Here is a 27,721-nt window from a genome sequence, read left to right on the forward strand (position 1 = left end):
GGAGAGAACCTACCTGGTAAAGGCAAGCTGCTGTTCCAAGAAAAAATGCAATGATATAATTAAAATCCTCACCATCACTCTGTAAAACACAAAATGAAAGATTACTTTTTTTCCTGGTATAAACCTATTTCCAAAAATAATCCTCTAGAGTCAGGCACTGTGGCACATGCCTGTAATCCCAGCAACTCAGGAGGCTGAGGTAGGAGGATCTTAGTTTGAGGTCAGCTTCAGCATCTAGCGAGGCTCTCAGCAACTAAAAGAGACACTATCTTAAAATAAAAAGGACAGGATGTCCCTCAGTGGTAAAGCACCCCTGGATCCGATCCTCAGTGCTCCCAATGAAAAAAAAAAAAAAAAGAAAGGAAAAAAATGCTTTTTTAAAATTTTTTGTTTATTCACAGTCAAAAACATTACAAAGTGGTACATAAAAATCTCAAGAGCCAAGTGCGGTGGCACAAACTTGTAATCCCAGAAATTCCAGGAGCTGGTGGTGAGTTCAAGGCCAACCTCAGCAACTAGCAAGACCCTAAGCAACTTAGTGAGACCCTGCCTCAAAATTTAAAAAAAAAAAAATTAAAAGGGCTGGGGATGTGGCTCAGTGGCTGAGTATGCCTGGGTTCCACTCTGCCCCCCCACCCCCCACCAAAAAAAAAGCCTCAAGAATTCTAAAATACAAAAGTAAAATATATCACAAGACCCAAGGAATGGGAAACCAAAGACTACAAATGTTCTCTGTCTCTTGGCCTCCCCAATCAATTTTATTTCACTCAAGAGAGGGTGAAAACCACTGGAGAAAAGTTCCCTCAGAAAGCAACAAGCCTCTCTCTGTTCTTTCTGTTAAGAATCTGCTTAAAATGCACAATACCCCAGCAGCTGACAAGTTATTTCTGCTCATGAGGGCCACTACTTGACACAAACAAAAACTGACAAACTTTACAACCTAGTAAGCATATCACTAAATTGTCCAATAAAATAATTTGACATGATTAAAAAAAAAAAATGTGAAAGCTGAAAAGCCACTGTCCACTAGAGTGTGCTAAATCCCAATGAGAAAAGTCAGGACTAGTCAGTCATGTGTGCTACGGTGGAAAATAGCGAACCAGAGGAAAAACAGATCATGTGTGAAATATTTCTTGGAAAAGAAAATGAATGGAAACATGTAATCACCCAGGCTTTCCTATTTATTTTGGACTTTCTTAAATATCTACATGCATTAATTTCTTTCAATGTATTTACGAAGTAAAACATAAAAAATCTAGCCAGGTATAGTCTGTTTTTCTTCCATATAGGAACATTAAATTTGGCCATTTTTTGTTTTAGAAAAAATATCTTTATATAATGAAAAATCCCACAAGACACAGGAGGGTCTCTCATGACCATGTCTTCATAAGACAGTATAAAAGAGAAAATTCCTTTTGAATTGGTTATTGGCCACACAACTGTCTGTAAGGCAGGGGGAGAGTGACTTATCCTAAGGAGAAGATCTTAAAATAAGTACCATTAAAGTGCTGGGGCTGTAGCTCAGCGGCAGAGAGCTTGCCTTGCAAGTGTGAGGCACTGGGTTTGATCCTCAGCACCACATAAAAAATAACTAGATAGATAGATTTTTTTAAAAAAAAAAGGAAACATTAATATCTCTTGGATGCTTAGGACAATACTACTCCAGAGGCAAGGAAGGTCAACATGAAACCTTTCTACTTTAATAATTCTAAGATTTTAAAAAAGTTCTGCTTAATATTTTTTAGTCCTTTATTTTCTAAATGATCTTTTTCCTAATTATAAAAGTTCATGCTCATTGTAGAGAATGTGGAAAATATAGATTACCCAAAGAAGAATTTATACAGTCCATAAATATAGTTCTAGGGAGAATTACTATTAAACCTTGCAGGTATTTCTTTCTGACCTTTTCTGTGTGTGAGTGTGTGTAATGATACTTTCATACACTGCTTTTTAGTACTTCACATTATACCATAAACAATTTCCCAACAAATTAAATATTCCTCAAACACAGAATGTGAAATGATTGTATAACCTTTCACTGTAGGGAGAGACCATAATTTAATTAGTGTCCTATAACTGGATATTATTTTTCCTCTAAATTTACACTATCATTTTAAAACTCTTTTGTCTTTGGAACACATAAACACATGTTTCTGGAGTCAGACCTGTGTTCAAATATTTCTTTATAAGCTGCATTATTTTAGACCATTTACTTAACTTTAATTTTCTCTTTTGAGGAAATATTTCAAAAAACAAAGAAAAGCAGCTGGCACATAAAACTGTGCACAAACAGTAGGAATTCAATAAATGTAGGCCAAATTGAATTGTTCTTTGAAAACACATTCTTTTTTTATGAAAAAACACATTCTTCCCCTCAATAAATAAATATTCACTAAGCACTTATAAGCCAGGTACTGTGTTACTAGACCTAGGACAGAAAATAATAAAGACCATGTTGATTCAAGGTGCTCACACTCTTGATTAAGATGGCAGATCACAGGTTGGAGATGCAACTCATTGTTAGAGCACTTGTCTATCATACATGAGGTCTTGGGTTTAATCCTCACCACCATGGGGGAAAAAAAAGCAGGGGTTAGATCATAAATCAACAGTTTCTTCTAACTAACCGATGTAATGCACGCACACATGAGGGACTGGGAGAGTCCATTGAAGATGCATCTCATTCTGCCTGGAGAAGAAAAGAGTCAGGGAAACCTTTCCACAGGAAATAGAGCTTAACCTGGGTAATGTACAGGTAGACAAGGTAGGAAAAGAACTGTAGGCAAAAAGAACTGCACAGTCTTAAAGAGGAGGGCGGGATGACTCCAGTGTTTCTTGTTTAGGCAATAAATGAATGCTGTCATGCACTAAGTTGGGAATATAGAGAGAAAGTAATTTGGGAGCAGAAAATATTGAGCTCATTTTCAACATGCTATTTTGGAACTACAAGAGGGACATCCAAATAATAGCAATTAGCAGATATCTAGGTCTGCTTCAGGAAAAAGTTTGGAAATCTAGTTTGGTAGCCATCTACTTAAATAGTAGATAAAGGGGAGGCCTATGACAACTAAGTACAAGTCTTAATTCTTGACTGGCTCCTCAACTGGACAGAAAGAGAAAGAGAAAAAAAAATAGTACAAAGGATATTTTGGCAGCAACTATGGAGAGATTTTCTACTAGTAAAACTGCACCGATCTTAAATTCCTTTATTGTCAAAAGGGTATGTAATTAGTAAGAAAATACCTTAGCTCTTAAGATCAACGTACTGAATAATTTTGGAATAAACTATAATGATATCTACAATTTCACTTTTAAATAATTCAGAAGAAAAGAAAGGTAGGTATATACAATAGATGTTAACTGCATTGTTTTTCAAACTTTTATATAAGTTTAAATTCTTTCAAAATAGGATGTTGTGCAGCATGGGGGAAAGGCAAATAAAAAGGGAAAAAAATGCCACGTAGCCACTAAAAAGAACAGAATAGACATCTCTGTACTGAGATGAAAAGATCAGAACAGTACTAATACTACCACCATTTATACAACAAAAATTTAGAAGAATAAGTAAATATATAAATACATAAATATTAGCACATAATTTCTCTAGTGGTATAAACCAGTGGTTGACACTGAGGAAAAGAAATGGGAAGAGAATTATTTTTTATGAAAATTACATATCAACCTCTGTAGGCTTTCAAATTTGTCATGCATAGGGACTGAGGGTATAGCCCAGAGATAAAGAATATGCTTATTATGTACTGGTCCCTGAGTTCAATCGCCAGCACAAACAAAAAAATTACAGTATGTTTTATTGTTATATATGTATGTATGCATGCATGCATATACATTAACTTTTTAAAAAAACCATTGTCCAAAGAGAAGGTATAGTTAGAAGACTATCAAACCAACAACAGAATACTGGAGAGAGAGGAAAGCAACAAAGAGGGAGACTGTGTGTGTGTGTGTGTGTGTGTGTGTGTGTGTGTGTGTGTGTTTAAAGGAAAAAAGTGGAAGAAGAAAGTTTATACAACAAACAGGAAAAGGAAGAGAAAGAAAAAACAACAGTGAAGAAAATGGCTGCATGGAAATGAAGGGATGAGAGCTTGTCAAGAAGAATGTAATACATGGAATTAATAAGACTGATTTGTTTTATTTGCTTCTGTTTTCTTTGTGGTACTGGGGATTGAACCCAGGGCCTAGCATATAGTAGGCAGTAGTCTACCACTAAACTACATCCCCAGCTACTTCTAGGTTTTCTAAAGTAAACATTTTTCTTTGAAATTAAATGTGTTATTTTTAAAAGGAGAAACTAGATGATAAATGAGATAAGGCAGAGAAAACATACAAGGACCCTGAGATTAGATGCAGAGTGTGGCAATCAGGATACTGGTGAGCTTAATGGTTGGTGTCTGAGTATTATGGGGATAGAGAAGAGATCATGGTGGAATAAAAAAAACAAAGGGTAAGGGAATGGGACAACACATGTAGTTTACTTTTTCAAAAAATTAGGAGAGAACATAATCAAAGTTTTTTTTGGTTTTGTTTTTATTTATCAAAGTACAGCAGGGCTGCAGGAAAAGAGCCCATAGAGAAGAAACAAACAAAAAGCAGGTGAGCATGGGAAGGTGGTCAGGGCTTAGGCATGGGGACAGAGTGGGAATAGGCGGAAGGAATGGGGAATAGAGGCAGAGAAGAAGGCAGAAGGAGTTTGGCAGAGCCAGGGAAAGGGGGAATACAGGTAAGAAGTTTAAATAAAAATTTTAAAAACATCACTATTCACCTATGAGGATGCTAGGGTATCAATATTTTGTTTTGAAAACAAAAGGAAAGAATTTTTTTTTAAGTAAAGATTACACAATAGTCATAAAATACACTAAAATGATATCATTAAAATGTTTAAAATAATTAGGAAACATTCTCTTACTAATATGGAGTGGAAAAGGACAAAATATTATTACATACATATATGCTCATGTATACTTTATATATATCAACATAAATGTCTATATCAGGCAAAATTGGGGAACAATTTTAATTTTATTTACACATATTATCCTAATTCTTTAACAATGAATGGATATAGAAAAAGGAAAAATGTTTTTATTTCTTTGAAAGAAATCAAGCACTGCATCTTAGCATTGATATTATGCCACTAAATAAATCAAAAACTTCTGTTGAGCTTCAGCAGTTCTGTACTTTCCAAGGTGTTAACAAGTCTATAGGAAATAAAGAAGACAAGAAATAAAGCAAGTTGATTACTTCTGCTTTATAGTAGCTACTATACTTTTAGAATCAGAGAAGCTGACAGCATTGGTACTGAAGTAGTCCTTGACTCATGCAGTCTAAAACCTTCCTCCTGCAGAATAGGAAGATGAGATCCAAGAAGGTAAAGTCACCTCCAATGGTCATGAAGTTAATTATTGTACTTGCAGAGAAGACCCAGGTAACCTGATTTACAAGCCAGCATTTCTACTGCTGTTATCAGAGGACTCAATGTTTTTCTAAAATACCATACGTAAATTACTTCTAGGATAACATAAGTGTAATTAATACTGTTTCAAGGCTGATCCTTAAAGGAATATAGGTAATATAAGCCATTGTGATAAAGTTTATGCATACATGAGTTGTCAATTTACAATAACAATTAACATCTCTAAAATCAGAACAAAGTTAGAAAGTCAAAATATTTTTTTTAAAGAGAGAGTGAAAGAGGGAGAGAGAGAGAGAGAGAGAATTTTAATATTTCTATTTTAGTTATCGGCGGACACAACATCTTTGTTTGTATGTGGTGCTGAAGATCAAACCCGGGCCGCACGCATGCCAGGCGAGCGCGCTACCGCTTGAGCCACATCCCCAGCCCTCAAAATAATTTTTTTAAAATTTTTTTTTAGATGTGGGTAAACACAATGTCTTTATTTTTATTTATTTATTTTTATGTGGTGCTGAGGATCAAACCCATGCCTCACTTGTGCTAGGCGAGGGAGCACTCACCACTAAGCCACAACCCAAGCCCAGGAAGTCAAAATAATTTATTTTATAAATTACTATGGAACACTAAAGCAAATTTACAATTAAAAAAAAAAAAGCTACACTCATCCTAAATCTCTTCCGCCTGAATTTAGACACAAATACAAAAAAAAAATCATTGCTACATATTTTAATAAACTCCTCACTATCACCCTAAGAGGCAGTTATTAATCTAGAAGAAACGTATGCTGAATCTTAACATTGACAATATAGGGGTTGGGATTGGGGCTCAGGTAAATGGGGCTCAGGTAGAACACTTGCCTAATGCGTGAGACACTGGGTTAAATCCTCAGCACCACAATAAAATAAAGGTACGGTGTCCATTTATAATAGGAATGCTGATCCATGTGGGTCCTCAAATTCAATGTACCTCAAACATAAAATTACATGCTAGAAGATAAATGTAGCAATTATTTTTAGCATTCTAAATAGTATTTAGAATTAAAGACCTTAAAACACTTTAGTAATATCTTTAAGTTATTCACTCAGAAAGCACACCACATACTTTTTGTTAGATCAAAATTCTGACTCCTGAATGAGGATATCCTAATGAGGATACTTAATCTGGGTACTGTCTTTTCCTTCCTTTATCAGCACTATGATTTGACTGATATCATTGCAGGTAATTTCAAAACAGGCAAAGGCTTAAATTCTGTGTCCTGGGATTTGCACACCAGCCTACACAGCAGACAACCTCAGAAAGATCTATTTGTACTGACCAAAAATTATCTACAGTAACTGTAGAGATTATTCCCAACACAGTGATAAACCAGAAAGAAGGCTCTCACGGTATGTCTAGGTCCAACTGCTTCAGTGAAAACAAAAAAGATCTTTAATATACGTTGTGATCAACAATCAAATAGACTAGTAAGAGAAATTTAAAATTAGAGCTCTCAAGTCACCAATTTTGTATCTTTTTTCTCTAAGATGAAATTGGACTAAGGATGTACTTGCAAAAATTAGTCTAGTTTGCACCCCTGAATTACTCTGCTTAAAACTATCATTGCATCTATTTGCATTCAGATATTTCATCTTCTCCGTCCCATCTTTTATAATACAGAATCTTTAGAAGACAGATGCTATACTATACAACACTTTACAGCACTCCCTTGTTCATCCTCACAGGAAGACATGTAAAAATATTTTCAAGCACCAGTCACTTTACCACATTTTTCTCCAGGGGGATAAATTCCCAATTACTAGAGCAATGGGAGTCTACTTTTGGTTCAATTAATTTCTAAAGGTAATGATTCTCATTTAGATGAGAGGATTAGAATCTGCTGGTAATCTTTTTAAACTTCCAATGAATCACCAGGCATGGTGGTACCTGATTGTAATTCCAGGGACTCAGGAGAGTGAGTTAAGAAGATGACAAGTTCCAGGCCAGCCTTAGCAACTTATCAAAGCCCTAAGCAATTTAGTGAGACTCTGACTCAAAATAAAATATAAAAGGGCTTAGGAATGTGGCTCAATGGTTAAGTGCCCCTGGGTTCATTCCTATTACAAACAAAACAAAATAAAACAAACCAAAAAAACACAAAACACAAAAAACTGCCTTCAAGTGACAAACTATATGTGGACTACATTCTTTCCTACTTTGCACTTTCTTCCTCTCTCTTCTGAGATTCACTATTTCAGAAACTTCAACTACTGATAAGAATGTATGTGGAATATATCACATGGGCAATAACAGAACAAAGATTTTAAACAATGCTAAAGAAACACACAGTCAGATGCAAATGCCCTATTTACCTAAGAGCAAAGAATCCCATATATAACAATTTATAGTTATTGGAGTCAGATATGAAGAAAATGCCAATGGAGTAAATTCAGTCTACAACCACAGTGAAGAAGAAAGAATTCCATATGGATCATCAGAAAAATACACAAGCACACACAGTCTCCAAATTATAAATTACATACTGATTTTAAAAAGACCACTCCAGACTCTTTCCTAGACATAATTTACCCAATTTCCCTTTCATATCCCATCACTAGTAAGAATGATGAACTGTTTAAAGCAAACAAATAAAATTCTTTGAAGCACCTAGGGAAACTGTAGAATCTAAGACAGGGAAAGGGGGAAGTTTAAAAATCCAGGGAAAATGTTCATTCTTTCCTAGACTCCCACAAAAATATTGACCTTTACCTGAGATTTTTATTATTTGGTAGTCTACCAATCAAGTTGGATTAACAAAAGTTATCTTTTTCTCCTGCTTATCTATTAGGTCTCATACATGCTAGACAAGTGCTCTACTACTGAGCTACATCCCCATTCCAATACACACTTTTATTATTTAAATTTTGAATAAATAATTTTTATATGATTCAATAAGTAAAAAATAAATAAAAAGATATTCAGTGAAAAGTCTCACTCCATTTTCCCCACCTGTCCAGTTCCCACCATTGTTTATTACTTTCTTATCCAGAAGAGTTTATTTATACATATTCATGCAAAATAAAACATACTGATTTTCAGGCAGGTGAGGTATGGGGGCGGAGCAGGGACTGCTGGGTGCAAGGTTAAAGGAAGGGGATTGACTCTCATTGGCTTTCTCAAAAAGGCCCTTATTCTAGGCTGTGATTGTGTCTCAGTAGTAGTGCGGTTGCCTAGCAAGTGTGCGACACTGGGCTCAATCCTTAGTATCACATAAAAATAAATAAAATAAAGGTATGTGTACATCTACAACTATTTTTTTTTCAAAAGGCCATTGTTCTGAGAAGCACAACATTGTATATATGTACCTAGAAACTTGTATTAGATCCCTGAACCTGGCTCCATTCTGGTTAGAGATCTAACACCCTTACTCAGCTGTGTAAAGAAGGAGGCACAGTCTCTCCACGGGCAGTGAAGGCCCACTCCACCCCTTCCTAAGAGTGTAACAGGTTATACTTAGTGTTGCTAAATGGAGTCACACTTAACTAAAAAACATCAAAGCCCAGAGAACATTCTTCTCTTTCCAGTTTTTTTCAATTTATTAAGGAGAAAGTCTTTTTTTTTTTAGTGTTGGCTTTTTAAAATAAACTTCTTATTTAAAGCAGTTTTACATCTACAAAGAATTGAGTAGAGAGTTCCTCTATACCCCACTTTATCCCCTGCTCAGTTTTCCCTAGTAACTCAAGCATCATATGATATATGTTACAACTAACTAATACTAATTATTATTAACATCCATAGTTTATGTGAGGGATCACTTTTGTGCTACATATTCTGTAGCTTGACAAATGTATAATGAAAGTGTCCACCATCAGTAACATACAGAATATCACTGTTGTAAGAATATGTACCAGATATTTATCCCTGGCTCTCCCCCTAAACCCCCAGCAACTAGAGAATTTTTTTTTACTGTCCATAGTTTTGCCTTTTGCTATATGTTATATAGTTGAAATGGTACAGTATGTAATTTTTTCATACTGGATTTTTTACTAAGCAATACACACTTAAGGCTTATCCATTCCTTTTTTGCAGCTTGATAGCTCTTTTTATTACTATTAGTCCATTGGATGGATTATTATAGTTCATCCATTTACCTTTTGAAAGTCACCTTTCTTAGTAACTTCTACTTTGTGAAATTATGAATAGAGCTGATATAAACATTCATGTGAAGGGTTTTGTGTGGATCAAGCTTTCTATCCCCTACCTGGAGGATATATCTGAGAATACTACTGTCAGATCACAAGGTAAGGCTATGTTTAACTTTGTGAGAAAAGAAACAGCAGACTGTCTTCCAAAATGAATATACCATTTGCATTCGACAGCAAATGAGAGCTCCCTTTGTTCCATATCCTCATCAGTATTTGTACTTTTAATTGTGGGTTCCCATCTCCTGGTCTAACAAGTATGTAGTAGTATCTCTTTGTGTTTAATTTGCAATTCCCTAGTGACATATGATGCTGAGCATCTTTTCATATGCTTATTTGCCATCTGTGTATCTTCTTTAGTGAGGTATCTATTTAGAATTTTTACCCATTTGTTAATTGGCTTTGTTTGACTTCTTTTTTTTTTTTTTTAATTTTAAGAGTTCTTGGTGTGTTTTGGAGTCAATCCCCAAATCGATTTTACAAGTATTTTCTCCTAGTCTGTGGCTTCTCTTTCCATTCTCTTAACAGTGTCTTTCACAAAACAGAAGTTGTTAAATTTAATGCAGTCCAACTTATCATTTTTTCCTCTCATTGTGCTTTAAGTGTTGTATCTAAAAATTCACTGCTAAACCCAAGATCACATATATCATATAGGTTTTCTTCTAGGTTATCTATGAGAAGTTTTTATCTATGAGAAGATTTTGTGCATTACATTAGGTCTGTGAGCCATTCTGAGTTAATTTTTATGAACCCTATAAAATCTATATCAAGGGGCTGGGGATGTGGCTCAAGCGGTAGCGCACTCTCCTGGCATGCATGCGGCCCGGATTCGATCCTCAGCAACACATACAAACGAAGATGTTGTGTTAGCCGAAAACTAAACAATAAATATTAAAATTCTCTCCCTCTCTCTCTCCTCTCTTCTCTCTCTCTCTCTCTAATAAAATAAAATAAAATCTATATCAAGATTCACTCTTTTGCATGTGAATTCCCAGTTATTCCAATATCATTTGTTGAAATGTCTATCCTTTCTCCATTGAATTGCTTTTGTTTCTTTGCCAAAGACCAATTGACATGAATGAACATGTGAATCGTCTGACTCTATTTTGTGTACAACTAGAGACATTAAAAATTGTGCTCTATATGTATAATATGAATTGAAATGCACTCTGCTGTCATGTATAACAAATTAGAATTTAAAAAAGGTCAATTGACAGTATGGATATAGGTCTACTTCTGGTCTCTCTATTCTATTCTATTGGTCTATTTGTTCTTTTGCCAATATTGCACTATTTTTAATTATTGTAGTTTTATAATAATAAGTCTTAAAGTTGGATAATATGAGTTCTTTAATTTTGTTGTTCTTCTTCAGTACTGTGTAGACTATTCTCTCATGTTTGGTCTTTGACTCTAGTCCTGTCACAGAGCTCTTAAGATCTTTGTAATTTCCTGAATTATAGAGGCATCTGACACAGAACTCCTAAATCCCTTGGAATTTCCTGGGTGATAAGAACATCTTTTGTTCTTAGGCAACTCTTGGTGGGCTCTTGTGTGGGGGCTGGTTACCAGAAAGACCAAGCCATGATTAGAAGCTGGGAACTCTCTGCTCCATCCCGTTTTCTAGGAGAGGAAAGGTGGAGATGAAGTTAATAAGCAATCATGCCTTCCTAAAAATCTCTAAAAGATGGGGTTTGAAGAACATCCAGGTTGGTGAGCACATCCATAAATGTGGGCAGTGGTATCCCTTAACCCTACAGGGACAGATGCTCCTGTGCTCAGACCTCCCCTTATATACCTCTTCATCTGGTTATTCATCTGTAGACTTGTAATATTCTTTATAATAAATGGGTAAAGATGTTTCCCTGAGTTCTGTGAACCATTCTAGCAAATGACTGTATCAAAGGAGGGAGTTGTGAGAAGCTCCAAGTTACAGCCTTGGTTGTAATCACAGGTGACACTGGATTTGCAACTGGTAACTCATCTCATATTGGGGGAGGAACAGTCTTGTGGGACTCCACCCTTAACCTGTGAGGTCTGTGGTAACTCCAAGTAGACAGTGTCAGAATTGACTTGAACTGTAGACCACTCAACTGGTGTTGAAGAACTGGTTAGTGTGAGAAAACCTTCTGGACACCTGATATCAAAAATGAAGTTCTAGAAGTACAGAATGCCATGAGTGAGAATACAAAACAAAACGGCTTGCTTTTCTCTGTACTCTGGCCTTTCCATTTAAAATTTAAAATTACTTTATCAATATCCACAAAATATCTTACGAGGATTTTTATTGGGATTATGTTAAATTTATAGAACACAATAGGAAGAACTGATACTTCAACAACATTGAGTCTTCTTATCTGTGAACATGGAATCTCCATTTATTCAGATATTTCTTCTATCAGATTTTCATAGTGTTCTTTATATGGATCTTGTATTTTTTGTTAGACTTATTCTTAAGTACTCTTTTTTTGGGTGCCAATACAAATGGTATTGTTTTTCATTTCAAACCTCAATTGTTCTTTGATGGCATCTAGGACAGCTTTTGTATATTTTAACCTCATATTCTGTGACCTTGCTATAATCACTTATGAGCTGCAGGGCTTTTGTTTTATTTTTTCCTTCAATTCCTCATAGTAATCATGTCATCTACAAAGACAGTTTTATTTCTTCCTTTACAATCTGAATACCTTCATTTCCTCTTTCTGTCTTATTACATCAACTGTGACTTCCAGTACAATGCTGAATAGGAGTGGTAAAAGGAAACATTCTTACCTTGTTTCTGTCTTAGGGGAAAAAGCATCTGGTTTCTCATCACTAAGGATGATGCTAGCTGTAGGGGGTTTTGCAGATGTTTCTTACCAAGGTGAGGAAGTTCTCTCTATTCCTAGTTTGCTGCAAGTTTTTTCACGTGTGGGGATTGGATTTTTGTCAAATGTTTTGTCTGCATCTATTAATATAATCATGTGATTCTTTTCCTTCTTTAGACTGTTGATATGACATTTGAGGTTTCAAATGTTGAACCAGTCTTGCAGACATGGCATAATGCCCACTTGGTTGTGTTATAAAATCATTTTTACACATTGATAAATTTGATTTGCTAATATATTGCTGAGTATTTTTACATCTATGTTCATGAGAGATATTGGTCTATAAAGTTCTCTTCGTAAAATGTAAATACACTAAGAAATCTCACAACTATCAGTTCCATGTAAGTAGCAATTAGTTTAATCAGATTATTGTTCTTCTAAAATCTAAAACTGTTGGGCACAGTGGTGCACACCTGTAATCCCAGCCGAGGGAGGCTGAGGCAGGAGGACTGAGAGTTCAGAGCCAGCCTTAGCAACTCAGCAAGGCCCTAAACAATTCAGCAAGACCCTGTCTCTAAATAAAATACAAAATAGAGCTGGGGATGTGGCTTAGTGGCTGAGTGTCCCTGAATTCAATCCCTGTACACCCCCCAAAAAAATAAAAATGAAAAAATAATAAAACCTAAAATTGTATCAATTATAATGAGATAAGATATTACTGATAAGAGGGAGCATGGAAAATTATAAAATCAAGGCAGGCTTCAGCTAATTGTAACATCTCAAAAGCAATAGAAGGTTGTAGTTTATACACTTTCCTTAGCTTTTAAGTCATGAATCAGGAGAGAGAAGGGAGAAATCAGCCTGAGAGGATATATCAGTGCCTGGGGGAAAAAAAAATTATAGTTCCCTTTAACCAACTTTGTGGGGTACAATAACTTTGTCTGCATTTTAACTTAAAGGTAATATGGTCTGAGTCCCAGGTTCCATGGCCCTTATGAGTCAGAGATGTAAGTGAGGTTCTGTGGTATTGAAGTTTTTCTCTACCCAGGCCTGCTCCACCAACAAAAATCAACTCTTCACATACTGCTACTACAGTTCTTTCCATTTCATTAATACAATTTAAAAAACAAAAGTGCACCTTATTTAGTAGCTTTTCCAGTCAATAGTTTCTAGACTACTCCCGTTTCTTCTTTTGGACAACTTGTTTAATTGGCTCAAAATTGAACTACTTCTGATGGAATAAATCTGACTTGGCTGAGGGGCAGGGGATAGGAAGGCCAAGGAACAGTAACCAGCATCCTCTGCTTAAAAGGGGACAGAGACTTTATCTATAGACAAAGAATGTTTGGAAGAACTGAGAAGTAATGACAAGCCCCATGGAGCCATTTTAGGGACAGTTCTGTCACCAGAACATGTGATGTCTACTGTTGTCTTTAGGGGGCTGAGTACATTCAGAAGGTATACAGAATGTATCCTCTGAGTATCTCCCAAATTAACAGTACTTTAAAAACAAAATACAGTAAGGGAGGGAGGAGTAAAGGGAAAGGGGAAATACTGGGGAATGATACTGGCCAAATTATATTATTATATATGCATACATATATGTATATATATATATATATATGTTACATGTATGTTTATGTAATAATAAATCCCACCATTATGTACAAATATAATTCACCAATAAAAAAGATTAAGGCCCCGTGTGGTGGCACATGCCTGTAATCCTTTGACTGCTAAGGCAGGAGGATCACAAGTTCAAGGCCAGCCAGTCTCAGAAACTTAGTGAGACCCTAAGCAACTTAGCAAGACCTATCTCAAAATAAAAAATAAAAAGGGCTGGAAATGTGGCTCAGCAGTTAAGCACTCCTGTGTTTAATCCCCTACTGAGAGAGAGAGAGAGAGAGAGAGAGAGAGAGAGAGAGAGAGAGAGAGAGAAAGAAATAAAATAGAATATAGTATGTTGAGTGGGTTTTTACAAATGATATTCTTAACTTAATGCTGACCCAAGAGAAAAATCTGATTCACAACATGGAAGTGTCAAGAACTCAGCAGAGAAAGTGAATAGAAACAAGGAATAAAAGCTGTGTAGTCTCAAATGTGCTCAACTCTAAGAAAGGAAATTTCAAAGAGTATACAAAAAGCATAAGAGGAAAAAGTCAATATATTCTGATAGCTACAGTCTCTGGAAGTAACTCCATTGGAGTTGGTAATGTCTGAAAAAAAAACATCAGTGGTCTCCAAGGTAGCTCAGGTTTTAAAAGACCACCAATCAAGAAAGGAATAGATAAATAAGTAGAAATTTATAGAAGTAGATACAAACACTAGCCATGCATGCCTCCTTCATTCTTCCACTACTCTTTGCCTACTCAGTTCCTTTCAGTACCAGCTCACCTCTCTTCCACAAAGTCTTCTCCTACCCTAACACTGAACTCTCCTTTTCCCAACTCTATGTATTTGGCAATTACTCATGGACTTATTTGCCTCCCCGATTCAGATTAATCTGTGAGACTACAGGACTCATGTCACATATATCTTGGTGTCCTAAAACATGCCTATCAACAATGCCTATCAGAGTAGATGATAAATAACCAAGTGCTGATTAAGACAAAGTCAACTAGAAATGAGTGTTCTTGAAGGGAGAACGGGTAGATATAAAGGACACAGACTTTGAGCATGCACTGTGAGTTGCACTAATACCCAAACCAATTCAAATCAATTATATAACAAGTAGAATGAATAGGTACAGTCAACTGAAATTGTAAAAATAGCACAGTACCTGTAGGAGACTTTCTATGGCATGAAAGCCTCGAATTAAATTCAGAGCTCCACATAAAAGACTAAGTATAAATGCCACAATCCCTGACAGAGTTGCTGGTTCCAGTCGCTGGTGAGCTGTTAATAAATAAAAGAAACAAAATAAATAAATAAAAGAAATAAAAGAAATGGTTAGGAAAGAATACTATATCTCGTGTAGTTGAACTAAAGGCTAAACAGAAATTTATTACTCAATTTAAATGGGTCAAACCCAAGTAATTTTTTACAATGTATCTTAGCAATTGTTCTTTAAAATGCAAAATGTTTGACAATAAGAAAGCTTCATTCCCCTGAACTCAAATCAAATTAACTTCCTTTTTCTATATTTTTAAACAAAGACATCTAACTTGCATTTGGGATATATAATTGTAATAAGCACTCACATCTGGCAGTAAATCATTCAGGAAAAAAACTGTCTTACTATGTCTTCTATATGCAAGTAAGTGCAAATATCACCAAGGTGACTTTGCTTGAAAATTCATCACATAATTCCTGCTTTTCTCTACAAATGATTAGAAAACATTTTTAAGAATAAACAGTTTGCTTTTAAGCAAAGCTTCCCCTTATTTGGATCTCAGGGCTATAAATATCACTGGATATATGTGAAAGCACATATATATTCACCAATCAGAACTTCATAACAGAATGTGCTCTTATAGCTGTGAGATTCTTGGTCCTCTGAATACCACTTGAAGGCAAAAATGATAAAATACCAGCTGCAGAAGTTATCACTTTATCTTAACAAATATATTCCCTCATCTTCAGGGCTTCAGTTTTATAACAGCTTCCCTTCATCATCATTTTGCACTAGTAGAATTAACAATAGTCTAAATGAAAACACAAAAGTAAATGCATAACCAATAAATCTCAGAAGAGAGACAGCAAAGAGAGGACAACAGAATCACATTTTGATTATTTTATTTAAACCACTGAAGTGTAAAAGCCCAACAATGAAGTTAATGAGGTGGAACATTAATATAAGGATGGACTTAAATCTTTCCAAATTATATTCAGCCATTACAGCAGAAAAGCTTCCCCAGTTTATAAAATCAAAAAAGACATATCACAAAAAAGTATTTATTTTTCAAGTTCAGCAGAACATATGGATTAACATTTCCTTAAATTTCTTTTGTGCCCATGACTAGCCTCCCAATAAATTTCCTTGAGGTTTTAATATGAAAATAGGCAATCAAATATCTCTGTAAGTAGTGGTACCAAGTCTTTTGTCAGTGGAAAAAAACTACCTCACATTTTAAAGCCTACCTAATTGTTCTACCAATTAGTCATATTCTACAGCTTCCCACCCTCTCCACCCCCTCTCAGTGAGCAAGAGGAAACTGACCTTAATTTTAAAAAGAAATTTTTAATATGGGCCTCAAGAATAAAACCAACTGACAACTAAATATATTATGTAAATCACACTTCTAAAGTATACAAAATGAGTTTACCTTACTAAAAAAAAAAAAGCAAATAATATTCTGCACTATAACTAAAAATTCCTATACAGTCAATTAGGTCTGGTTAGTCTTCAACAGAAAGATATTATCATTTTCAAGTGTTGATGAATATCTATTTAAGAAATGAATAATAAGTCTATATAAATTAAATATTTATTGCATTTCTAAACACTTGCCTTCGGCCCTAGAGCACTCTCTTTATAATAATAGTATACCATTTATGAATTATTTCAGAATGACCAAAACTATTTTTAAAGGCATAAAAGCAAATGATAGGCCTCCTTTAACAAGGACAAGGTATGCATTGTGCTCAAGGACAGGCTGACACTCTGCCAAATCACTGTGGGAAAGAAATTCTAAAGTGGCAATTTCCCTGCTTCCACCCTCGCCCTCTTCCCAAGACCTGTGGCTTGCATTCTGAGAATAGTTATCAAGAAAAATTTCATCTACACACAACACAAAGCGGGAGGTGGGGGGGACACACCTACAAGACAATTTCCAACTTTAATAACTGAATTAGATATCTGACCACATTTTAAACTAGCTATCATTGTCATTTTTTACTTCAGAAAAATTTTGTTATCCAAAAATGCTTATTGTACAATTTTGTTTGGCACCATACTAGGCACTATCAGGTGCAGAGTGCATGTGGAACAATAACAAATGAGAAGCAGTGTAGGGAAAAAAAATAGTTTTGCTGGATCCAAAGCAGTGTCATCTGGATGAGTTTTGTTTTGTTTTGTTGCTACTGTCTTCTGCCACAATGTCTTCTCCTTAATTAGCCTCATTGAGCCCAATGGCATTTTCATAACAAAATTAAATTTCTCTCAAAATATACCAATGATTTACAAAGTTTGTAAAAGTTCTTAAAGAAGCAAGATGAAATTCCTTGGAATCAGGGATATTGGTAGAGCGACTTCAGGAATGCTGAAGAGGAAATAAAATGAGGAAAAGCAAGGAAAATCTTTGAAGATAGATAAAATACAATCAGGCATAAAGGAGAGGAATACTACTCCATGCAGAGCATGGAACATGAGCGTTGAAATGGAAATGGGAGAAACTCATAAAAGCTTCAACACTTACTACTTCTACCACTACCACTAATAGTGACTACTCTCCATGTGCCAGGCACCAAGTGCTTTGAATGTATGAGCTCATTTCAGTGCCAGGCACCAAGTGCTTTGTATGTATGAGCTCATTTCATCTCTCCTACAACCCAAAGCAGTAGGCACTATAATTATCCTGTTTTTGTTTTTGTTTTGTTTTTTCAGAAGAAAAAACTAAGGTTTGGGGAAATAAACTAATTTGCTCATGGACACAATGTAAGTAAGCTGAAATTTAAATCCAGGCAGCCTAACTTTAGACCCTGCCCCACGCACTTTCCACCTCTCCACTTCTTCCCTCCCTTTCTTTGTTACTGGCAGTCCTGAGGATGGAACCCGGAGCCTTGAACAGGCTAGGCAAGTGCTCTATTACTGACCAATATCCCAGCCCAGAACTCATGCTCTTAACCATTCTGCTATAGGGCATTGCTAGTTGTTTTGTTTGGCTCAAAGGGTTGTTTGTGAAGATAAAATCAGAAAGGGAACTCAAGGAAATTAATAGTCTGAAGTAAAAGGCTAAGAATTATGGGAAATTACATAATGGAGTAACACTGAAGAGCAAGAGACTGATACGGTTAAGGCAATGCTTAAGCATATTAATTTATTAATGGGTTTTAAAGAGATTAGAAGTAGTAAGAGAGAAACAATACTTTCTGAGTGCCTTCTCACTAAGCACACATCCTCTCATTTATCCTTCAAAATGGAATGCTTCATCAGACAGGAATGACTAACTGCTCTGTACCTAAAATTTTTCATTGGTAAATTGAGGTAAGTAATTTGCTATGTCAGATAGATAGTAAGGGCCATCTTCTCAATTAGACCTTAGGTCTATCTAATTACAAAGTCCCTGTTCTTTCTACAGTTTTTCGGTAGTGAGCGCATAAGGAGGAAGTCACTGCAAAAAAACTGACAGAGGGGCTGAATTATGATAGTGACAGTAGAAAAGGCAAACAAGAAAGAAGAGACATCATGGAAGTTAAAACTATTAGACTTGGCAAATAATTAGATGTGGGAAACTAAAGGGAATTTTATAAAATGAAAGTGATATTGGCTAAAATACATTGTTACATTGTACAATATATGCAACAATAAATCCCATCATTATGTACCACTGTAATGCTCCAATAAAATATGTAAAAGAAAAAACAAACAAACAAAATGCCAAGTTTTATTCTTGGTGTCTAGGAAGATAAGGTGCTAGCAACTGATCCACAGAAAGAAATGAAAATGTTTTGAACATACCAAATTTGGGGGGAAGATGAAGCCCATTTAAATAGCAATTTTCAATTGCTTTTCAAGTGGAAAAGTATTAGCACTGGAGAAGCAAAGGAGTTCTGCACCTGAGGGGAGGGGTTTAGATGAGATTACCAAAGGAAAAAGCAGGCTGATGCAAATCTTTTGTAGAGACTGCCATTCAGTACAGGTAAAAGAGTCTGGGAAGACAAACGTGAAAGAACCAGAAAAGTAAAGAACCATATAAACGTAGCAAAGGAAGACCATCAAGAAGAAAGATGGAGCTAACAGTGTCTTTAGACAAGTCAAAGAAAAATCTGAATTTAAAAAGGAAAAAAAAACTCCTAGATTTACAAAATAATTTAAGTAGATGAAAGGAAAATTCATAGGCTGGGGTTGTAGCTCCATGGTAGAGCACTTGCCTAGCATGTGTGAGGCACTGGGTTTGATCCTCAGCACCACATGTACTACAAATGAAAATGCATTCTCTTTTTACATATACCTAATTAAAATAAATTAATTAATTAAAAAAGAAGATAGATAAATAAATAAATAAAAGTATTATGTCCATCTACAACTAAAAAAAAATTTTAAAAAGTCAAATAATCACAATGCTCATAAAATGCTTACAGGAATGTAAAATGGCAATTAACTCCAGAAAACTGGCAATTTCTTAGACTTAAAAATGCTAATAACCTTTTGACCAAGCATTGCACCCCTGATATTTACTCAAGGGAAATGAAAAACATCAATAAAAGATGAATGTTCACTGTAGCTTTATTTACAATAACCAAACACTGGAAACAAACTAAAGGCCATCAGCAAAAAATGAATAAACAAGTTGTGGGATGTTCACACAATGGAATACTTCTTGGCAATAAAAGGAGATATGCAATATGTATGACATTGTGCTAAGGAAAAGAAGTCATACACAGGAGTCACACAATGTAATCTTGATTAATGAAGTTCTAGAACAAACAATATGAATATAAACTGAAAAGAATCAAAATGGTGGTTATCTAGAGAGAAGTCAAGTCTGGGAAGGGATATAAAGAAACTTTTTTATCTTTTTTACTTTTTAAAATTATCTACGTATTTCACAGAGGAACTTTCTATGGGAGATGTAAATGTCATATATTTGTTAAAGAGGCAGACTATGGAATACAGTAATCATGTCATTTTATTTCTGATACTTTGAAATCTTGAGGCCTTACTGACCCTGAGGGACAGCCTCTTCCAGGGTTAGCCAATCTGGCAAACAACTTGCCCAAGTAGGCCTCACACTCTCAACCACCTTCTCTCATACGTTTAACCACATTCTCTCATACTTGAGAGCCACTATGTCCCTGCCCTAATTACTCCATGGCTAGGCATCACACAAATACACATAGCTCCTATGCCCAGAACTCATTGAAACTAAACAATCTTGAAGTCCTCACTCTATCTGATCCATTTCTTCCCTTGGAAACCACAGTAAAGGTTCTTTCCCACATTTTCTCCTTTCCCTTCTCCAGGGATCTATGAGTATTAAAACACTATAGTTGCAATGGCAGTCATCTCCTGGTCTGTTGACCTTACCACAACTGAATAAGAATAAAACATATATTTTAAAAACCAGAAGCAAAGATTATGAATTTCCCTTTAAAAAAGAACTATAGAAATAAACTGTCAAATAGATGAGTAGGCAATAGGTGGGAGTAGAGGTAAAACAAGAATGACAAAATATTGATACAATTGCTATGGGAGCAAGATAGTTACAACAGGATTAATTATACTATTCTGTTTACCTTGCCTATATTTGAATGTTTCCATAGTGAAACATTTAAAAAGAAAAGAAAGCAAAAGTAATACTTCATTCAATGTACTGACTTCTGTGATAAACATTTATAGACTTCAGTAAATATTAAGTATACCAAGATAAAAACATTCCTTCCAAACTGGGGGGGGGGGAGTGGGCTGTCAGAGGGTTAGAAAGAAAAAAGTAGAAAAATATGGGGAAAAAAAAGAAAGAAAGAAATTGAAACAGTGTAACAGATTGGAGGAAAGCTTGAAAAACAATGTTTATCAAGTGATTATTAACCTTATTCTAAAATAAAATGAGAAATTTTATTTAGAAGTTTCCCCATAAAACTGTCTTTTAACTTGAGGATTATAGAAAACGTGTTGACTTGGTCTGAATTCAAAGCAAATTTAAGATTAAAATAAGTTTTAGTTGTCAATTATTTTTTACAGTTTTTTAAAACAATAAGAAATCTCAGATTCTCCCCATTTTCCTAGTGTCTGATGTTTGGTGACCCAGCACACCACAATGGTCTAAAGATCAGAAAGGAATGTATAGAAGTCAGCTAGAACAAAGAGTTTCTAACAGAGTCCACCTCCTGGTAGACCAGGTTGGACCTACACCTAAAATTAAGGTTATTCTCTTGACTCCCAGGGGGTATATATAAATGGACAGAAATACTTAGCAACACTGACTGCCAGACCTGTAGAAGGGGTGGCCAACAGAAGTCTTTGTAGCTCCTACAACACAGACACCATCAAAATTCTAATCTCTAAAGTAACTGCAGAGATCAGTGGCACCATCCAAGGCTTAAAAGATATGCAGGTGGTGATGACTCTTATATTCCTATTTAATTCTCCAGTTAGGTCTCCAAAATGGGTGCATCTTAGAGGATGACAGATTACTCTAGGTTCCAACTGCACTGTCCCTTACAGCATTAATTCATGCCCTGATGTGTAGTACTAATTTGGTAAACTTTTTTCTCAATTCCAATAAGCAGGAAATCAGAAACATTTTGCTTTTATTTGACAGAGATATTAGTACATTTACCACATGGCCACTATGATACATCAACTCTGTGCCATAGTCTATAGTAGGGGTTGGCACCACAGGCCAAATTCAGCCAACCTGTTCTTTTACATATTGTTTATGGCTACTTTTATGCATTATACCAAGCAGAACTGGAATAGAGACTATGTGGCCTCAAAAACCTTAACTATTTACTGTCTATTCCTTTATAGAATATATTTCCTGACCCGTGGCCTACAAAGATCTAACATTCTGTAGAGCATTATTTTCATCCATGTCACTGATGATCACATGTTGATTGTACCTGAAAAACAGATGGTAATGTATGCCTTAGGTTATATGCCAGACCATAGAAATCAAAAATTGTAGGAGCCTACCACCTCAATCAGTTTCTGCTGCTCAAAGATCAAGAATACTGCAAAAGCCAGGATCAAACTGATGCACCTTACAATCCATTCCACTAAGAAAAGATATACTGATTAGCATGCCTTTCAGATTTCAAAGATAACAGCACTACATTTGTTTACTGGATAACAATGTTTGAGAAGGGCCCAGAGAAAGAGAAGTATCCAGACTGAACTATAGGACACTTTACTCATTGGTTCTTACAATTCATGGATCCAATAGTGCTTAAAATATCTCTTGAAGATAAGAATAAACCAGGACAAAAGAATAATAAAAGAGGCCCCTGGGGTTATGAAGCATTGACATGGTCCTTTGGTTAAAAACAAACAAACAAACAAAAACTGTTTCTATTTTGAGAACTAGTTATTGGTTTGCTAGGTGCCTTCACATGAATTATCACATACACACTATGAACCCCCAAATAATCTCTCTCATACACACACACACACACACACACACACACACACACACACACATCAAAGAGACACAGCTAACAAACCAACAAAAATCAGAAAATGAAATTTTAAAATTATCAATAAAAATACAATCAGAGGGCTAGGGTTGTGGCTCAGTGGTAGAGTACTTGGCTAGCACATGAGAGGCCCTGGGTTCGATCCTCAGCACCACGTAAAAATAAACAAATTAAAGGCATTGTGTCCATCTACAACAACAACAACAAAAGAGCTTTCAGCTTTAAAAAATGAAATAAAATAAAATTAGATGCCAGGCATGGTGATGCATGCCTATAATCCTAGCAACTCAGGCAGCTGAAGCAAGAGGTTGTAAATTCAAGGCCAGCCTTGTGAGACTGTCTCAAAATAAATAAAAAAGGGCTGGATGTATAACTTAGTGGTAGAATGCCCCTGAGTTCAATCCCCAGTACCACAAAAAAGAAAAATAAAATAAAATCAGAAAAATGACCAAAACTTGATGAGACAAAGAGAAAACAAGTAAACAAGATGGTAGATTAAAACCCAGCAACTTTAATAATCACGTTAAATGTAAATGGCCTAAACACCTCAATAAAATAGCACAGATAATAAACTTGGATTTTTTTTTTAAAGATCCAACTGCTTAGTACCTATAAGACACCACTTTAAAGATACAAAGAAATTAAAAGTAAAAAGATGTAAAGAAAATATGCCATACTAACAAGACAAGTATGTCTACTTTCACAGGGAAGATGTACTGGGGAGTGATTGGCCAAATTACACTGTTATATTGTGTGCATGTATGAATATATAGCAAAACATTCCACCATTATGAACAACTATAATATACAAATTAAAAAAATGTGGGGGGAAAAAAGGATGTCCAGTCTTACCACTCCTGTTCTCAAAATTCTAGCCAGAATAATTAGGTAAGAGAAGGAAATTAAAGGAATACATATATGAAAAGAATTAGTCAAATTATCTGTTTCTTGATGACATGATCTTATATTTAGAAGATCCAAAAACTTTACCAGAGGACTTCTAAAGCTGATAAATAAATTCATCAAAGCAGCAGAATACAAGATTATAAATTAATAGCTTTCTTACACTCCAACAATAAATCTTCTGAGAAAGAACTTAAGCAAACTATATCATTCACAGCTAATAATCTCAAAAAATGAAATAAAATAAATCTAATCAAGGAGGGGCAATACTTCTACAATGAAAACTACAGAACCCTGAAGAAAGAAATTGAAGATCTTTAAAGATGGAAAGACCTCCCATGTTCTTGGATGGGCAGAATTAATATTGTCAAAATGGCCATATTACCAAAAACATAATACAAATTCAATATAATCACCATCAAAATACCAATGACATCCTTCACAGAACTAGAAAAGGCAGTCTTAAAATTCATTTGGAGGAATAAAAGACCCAGAATAGCCAATGCAATACCGAACCAGTAGAGCTATGCTGGAAGCCTCACAATACCTGATCTCAAAATTATACTACAGAGCTATAGTAACAAAAACAAACAAAAACAGCAATGGTATTGGCATTAAAATAGACTTGAGACCAATGGAATAGAAAACACAAAGACAAACACACAGTTAAAGTAATCTGATACTTGACAAAGGTGTCAAAAATTTTTGTTGGCTAAAAGATAGCCTTTTAAAGAAACGGTGCTAGAAAAAACAGATAACCATATGTAAAAGAATGAAACTAGATCGCAATCTCACTGCACAAAAGTCAAATGAAAGTGGATCAAAGACTTAGGAATTAGATCAGAAATCTTGCAACTAGTAGCAGAAAACATAGGATCAACACTCCATCATATTGGTGCAGATACCAACTTCCTCAACAAAACCGCTAGAGCTAAACAAATAAACCCAAGAATCAACAAGTAGGATGCCATCAAATTTTAAAACTTCAGCACAGCAAAGGAAATGATTAATAAGAGTAAAGACAGAGCCTATGAAACAAAAATAAAATATCTTTGCCAGCCACTCCTCTGATGGGATTAATACCCAGAATATATACAGAGCTCAAAAAACTCATTGGCAAATAAACAGCGCACATGATCAAGTGCGGTTCATCCCAGGGAGATATAAGGTTGGTTCAACACATGGAAATCAATAAACATAATTCTTCACATTAGTAGACTTAAAGACAAGAATCATATGATTATTTCAACAAATGCAGAAAAAGAAGTTGACAAAACTGAGCACCCATTCATGCTCAAAACACTAGAAAAACTAGGGATAGTAGGAACATAACTTAACATTGCAAAAACTAAACCCAAGGCCAACATCATTCTAAATGGAGAAAAATTTAAAGCATTCACTCTAAAAACTGGAAGGAGAAAGGAATGCCCTCTTTCACCACTTCTATTCACATAGTTCTTAAAACCCTACCCAGAGTGATTAGACGAAAGCAATTAAAGGAATATGAACAGGAAAAGAAGAGCTCAAACTATCCCTATTTGCTGATGACATAATTCTATATTTAAAAGACCCAAAAAACTCAACCAGAAAGCTTCTATAACTCATCAATTGCTGGTAGCAGGCCTTCCCTGGCCCCTGGGGCGCAGCCCCCAGTTCCTTGTTCTGCATGTCAAAATGGCCAGCTCACAAGGCCATGACGCAGACTTGCGGTTCTCCTGTTTATCTGCCTGAGACATATGTGCTCCACGGGAACACCTTGACCTTTTCTGCTCTGGTAGACTTCCTGATAAGGGAAGTTTCGGTATCTAACAATGGCAGATGTGGCAACCGAATTTCTCCCCTCTCCCTCCCTCTTTTGAGTAACTTTCCACTTCTGCTGCTTGGGGTATAAAAGGAGATGATGTTAGTAATAAAGTGGTGACTCCTGGATGAAGAACCTTGGTGTTCTGTGTACTTCTTAACCTCGCCGACCCTCGCCAGACTCGGCTTAGTTAGCCGGACACGGCATCAATGAATTCAGCAAAGTAGCAGGATATAAAATTAACCCTCCAAAAGTGTGTTTCTATACACCAATGATGAATCAGCTAAAAATAGGAAAACTATCCCATTCACAATAGCCTAAAAAATAAAATACTTGGAAATCTAACAAAAGAAGAAAAGATATGTCTAACAAAAGAAAGATAAGGATATCTTTCCATCTTATGTTCTTGGATAGGCAAAATTCATATTGACAAAATGGCCATACTACCAAATGTGCTATATAGATTTAATGAAATTTCTATTAAAATTTCAATGATGCTCTTCATTAAAATAGAAAAAGCAGTCATGACACTCATTTGGAAAAATAAGAGACCCAGAATAACCAAAGTAATCCTTAGCAAGAAAAGTGAAGCAAGAAGCCAGACCTTAAAATATACTACAGAGCTACAGTTAAAAAAAAAAAAAAAAGCATGGTATTGGCACAAAAACAGACATGGAGACCGATTGAACAGAATAGAAGACACAGAGACAAACCCATATAAATAGAGTTAAACATATATTAGAGAAAAGAAAGCCTCTTCAACAAATGGTGCTAGAAAAACTGGAAATCCATATGTAGTAGAATAAAATTTAACCATTAACTCTCACCCTGCACAAAATTCAACTCAAAGTGGATCAAAGACCTAAGAATTAGAATGGAGACCATGCATCTCCTAGAAGAAAATGTAGGCTCAACACTCCATCAGGTCGACTTAAGAACCAACTTCCTCAACAAGACTCCTAAAGCACAAGAAATAAAATCAAGAATCAATAAATGGGATGGTATCAAACTAAAAAGTTTCTGCACAGTAAACAATCAAAAACGTGAAGAGAGCCTACAGAATGGGAGAAAATCTTTGCCACCTGCACCTCAGAAAGTGCATTTATCTCCAGTATATACACACAAAGAACTCAAAAAAACAAATAACAACAACAACAAAAAAAACCTTGATCAATAAATGGGAAAAGAAACTGAACAGGCACTTCCCAGAAGAAGAAATATGAATGGTCAACAAATCAATGAAAAAATGTTTAACATCTCCAGCAATTAGAGAAATGCAAAGTAATACCACACTGAAATTCCATCTCACTCTCATCAGAATGGCAATTATCAAGAATACAAGTAACAATAAATGTTGGGGAAAAGGGTGCACTCATATATTGGTGGTGGGACTGCATATTGGTGCAACCACTATGGAAAGCAATATGGAGATTCCTCAGAAAATTTGGAATGGAACCACTATTAGATCCTGTTATCCCACTCCTTGGTTTATACCCAAAGGACTTAAAAGCAGCATACTACAGTGATGCAGCCACATTAGTGTTTACAGCAGTTCAATTCGCAAAACTAAGCTACGGAACCAATCCAGGTGTTCTTAAATAGATGAATGGATTAAGAAAGTGTGGTATATATACACAGTGAACTATTATTTGGCCATAAAGAAGAATGAAATTATGTTATTTGCCAGAATTGAATGGAACTAAAGACTATCATGCTGAGTAAATTAAACCGATCCCAAAGAATCAAAGGCCAAATGTTCTCTCTGATATGCAGGTGCTAATACATAATAAGGAAGGGTAGGGAGGGGAAGAATGGAAGTTCATTGGATTAGACAAAGGGGAATGAAGAGAAGGGAGGTGGGATGGAATAGGAAAGATAGTACAATGAATTGGACATAACTTTCCTATGATCATATATGTATACATGACCAGTGAACTCCACATCCTGTACAACCACAAGAATGGGATCCTTGTTCAAGTTATACTCCATGTATGTATAATATATCAAAATCCCCTCTACTTTCATGTATATCTAAAAAGAACAAAAAAAAGAAACAAAAAAACTCAATGGCCCCCCTAAAATAATCCAATCAATAAATGGACAAAAGAATGGAAATTTCTCACAAGAAAAAACACAAATTGCCAACAAATATATGAAAAAGTGTTCAACATCTCTAGCAGTTAGGGAAGTGAAAATCAAAACTGCACTAAACCAGGTATGATGGTGCATACCTGTTATTCCAGCAGCTCAGAAGACTGAGACAGGAGGATTTGAGTTCAAAGCTAGCCTTAGCATTTTCGCAAGTCCC

At 35.4% G+C, this 27,721-nt stretch overlaps 1 protein-coding gene across 6 annotated transcripts in view; it reads right to left on the reverse strand.

Moving 5' to 3' along the window:
- The window catches only part of Sec22a (SEC22 homolog A, vesicle trafficking protein), a 90,921-nt gene that overhangs the window by 30,762 nt on the left and 32,438 nt on the right, over positions 1-27,721 (reverse strand). For 4 of the 6 annotated variants that reach the window (XM_078044112.1, XM_013364568.4, XM_078044111.1 and 1 more), the window contains 2 exons: positions 15,193-15,308; positions 14-79 (listed from right to left, as the gene is read on the reverse strand). In XM_078044112.1, the coding sequence (XP_077900238.1) occupies positions 14-79; positions 15,193-15,308 (182 nt within the window). Of the gene's footprint in view, positions 1-13; positions 80-341; positions 5,217-15,192; positions 15,309-27,721 lie in introns of those variants that run through there. The other 2 variants (XM_078044113.1, XM_021735637.3) reach the window with 2 other exon arrangements.

The sequence above is a fragment of the Ictidomys tridecemlineatus genome, chromosome 3, assembly GCF_052094955.1.
Source record: "Ictidomys tridecemlineatus isolate mIctTri1 chromosome 3, mIctTri1.hap1, whole genome shotgun sequence".
NCBI classification, from domain to species: Eukaryota; Metazoa; Chordata; class Mammalia; order Rodentia; family Sciuridae; genus Ictidomys; species Ictidomys tridecemlineatus.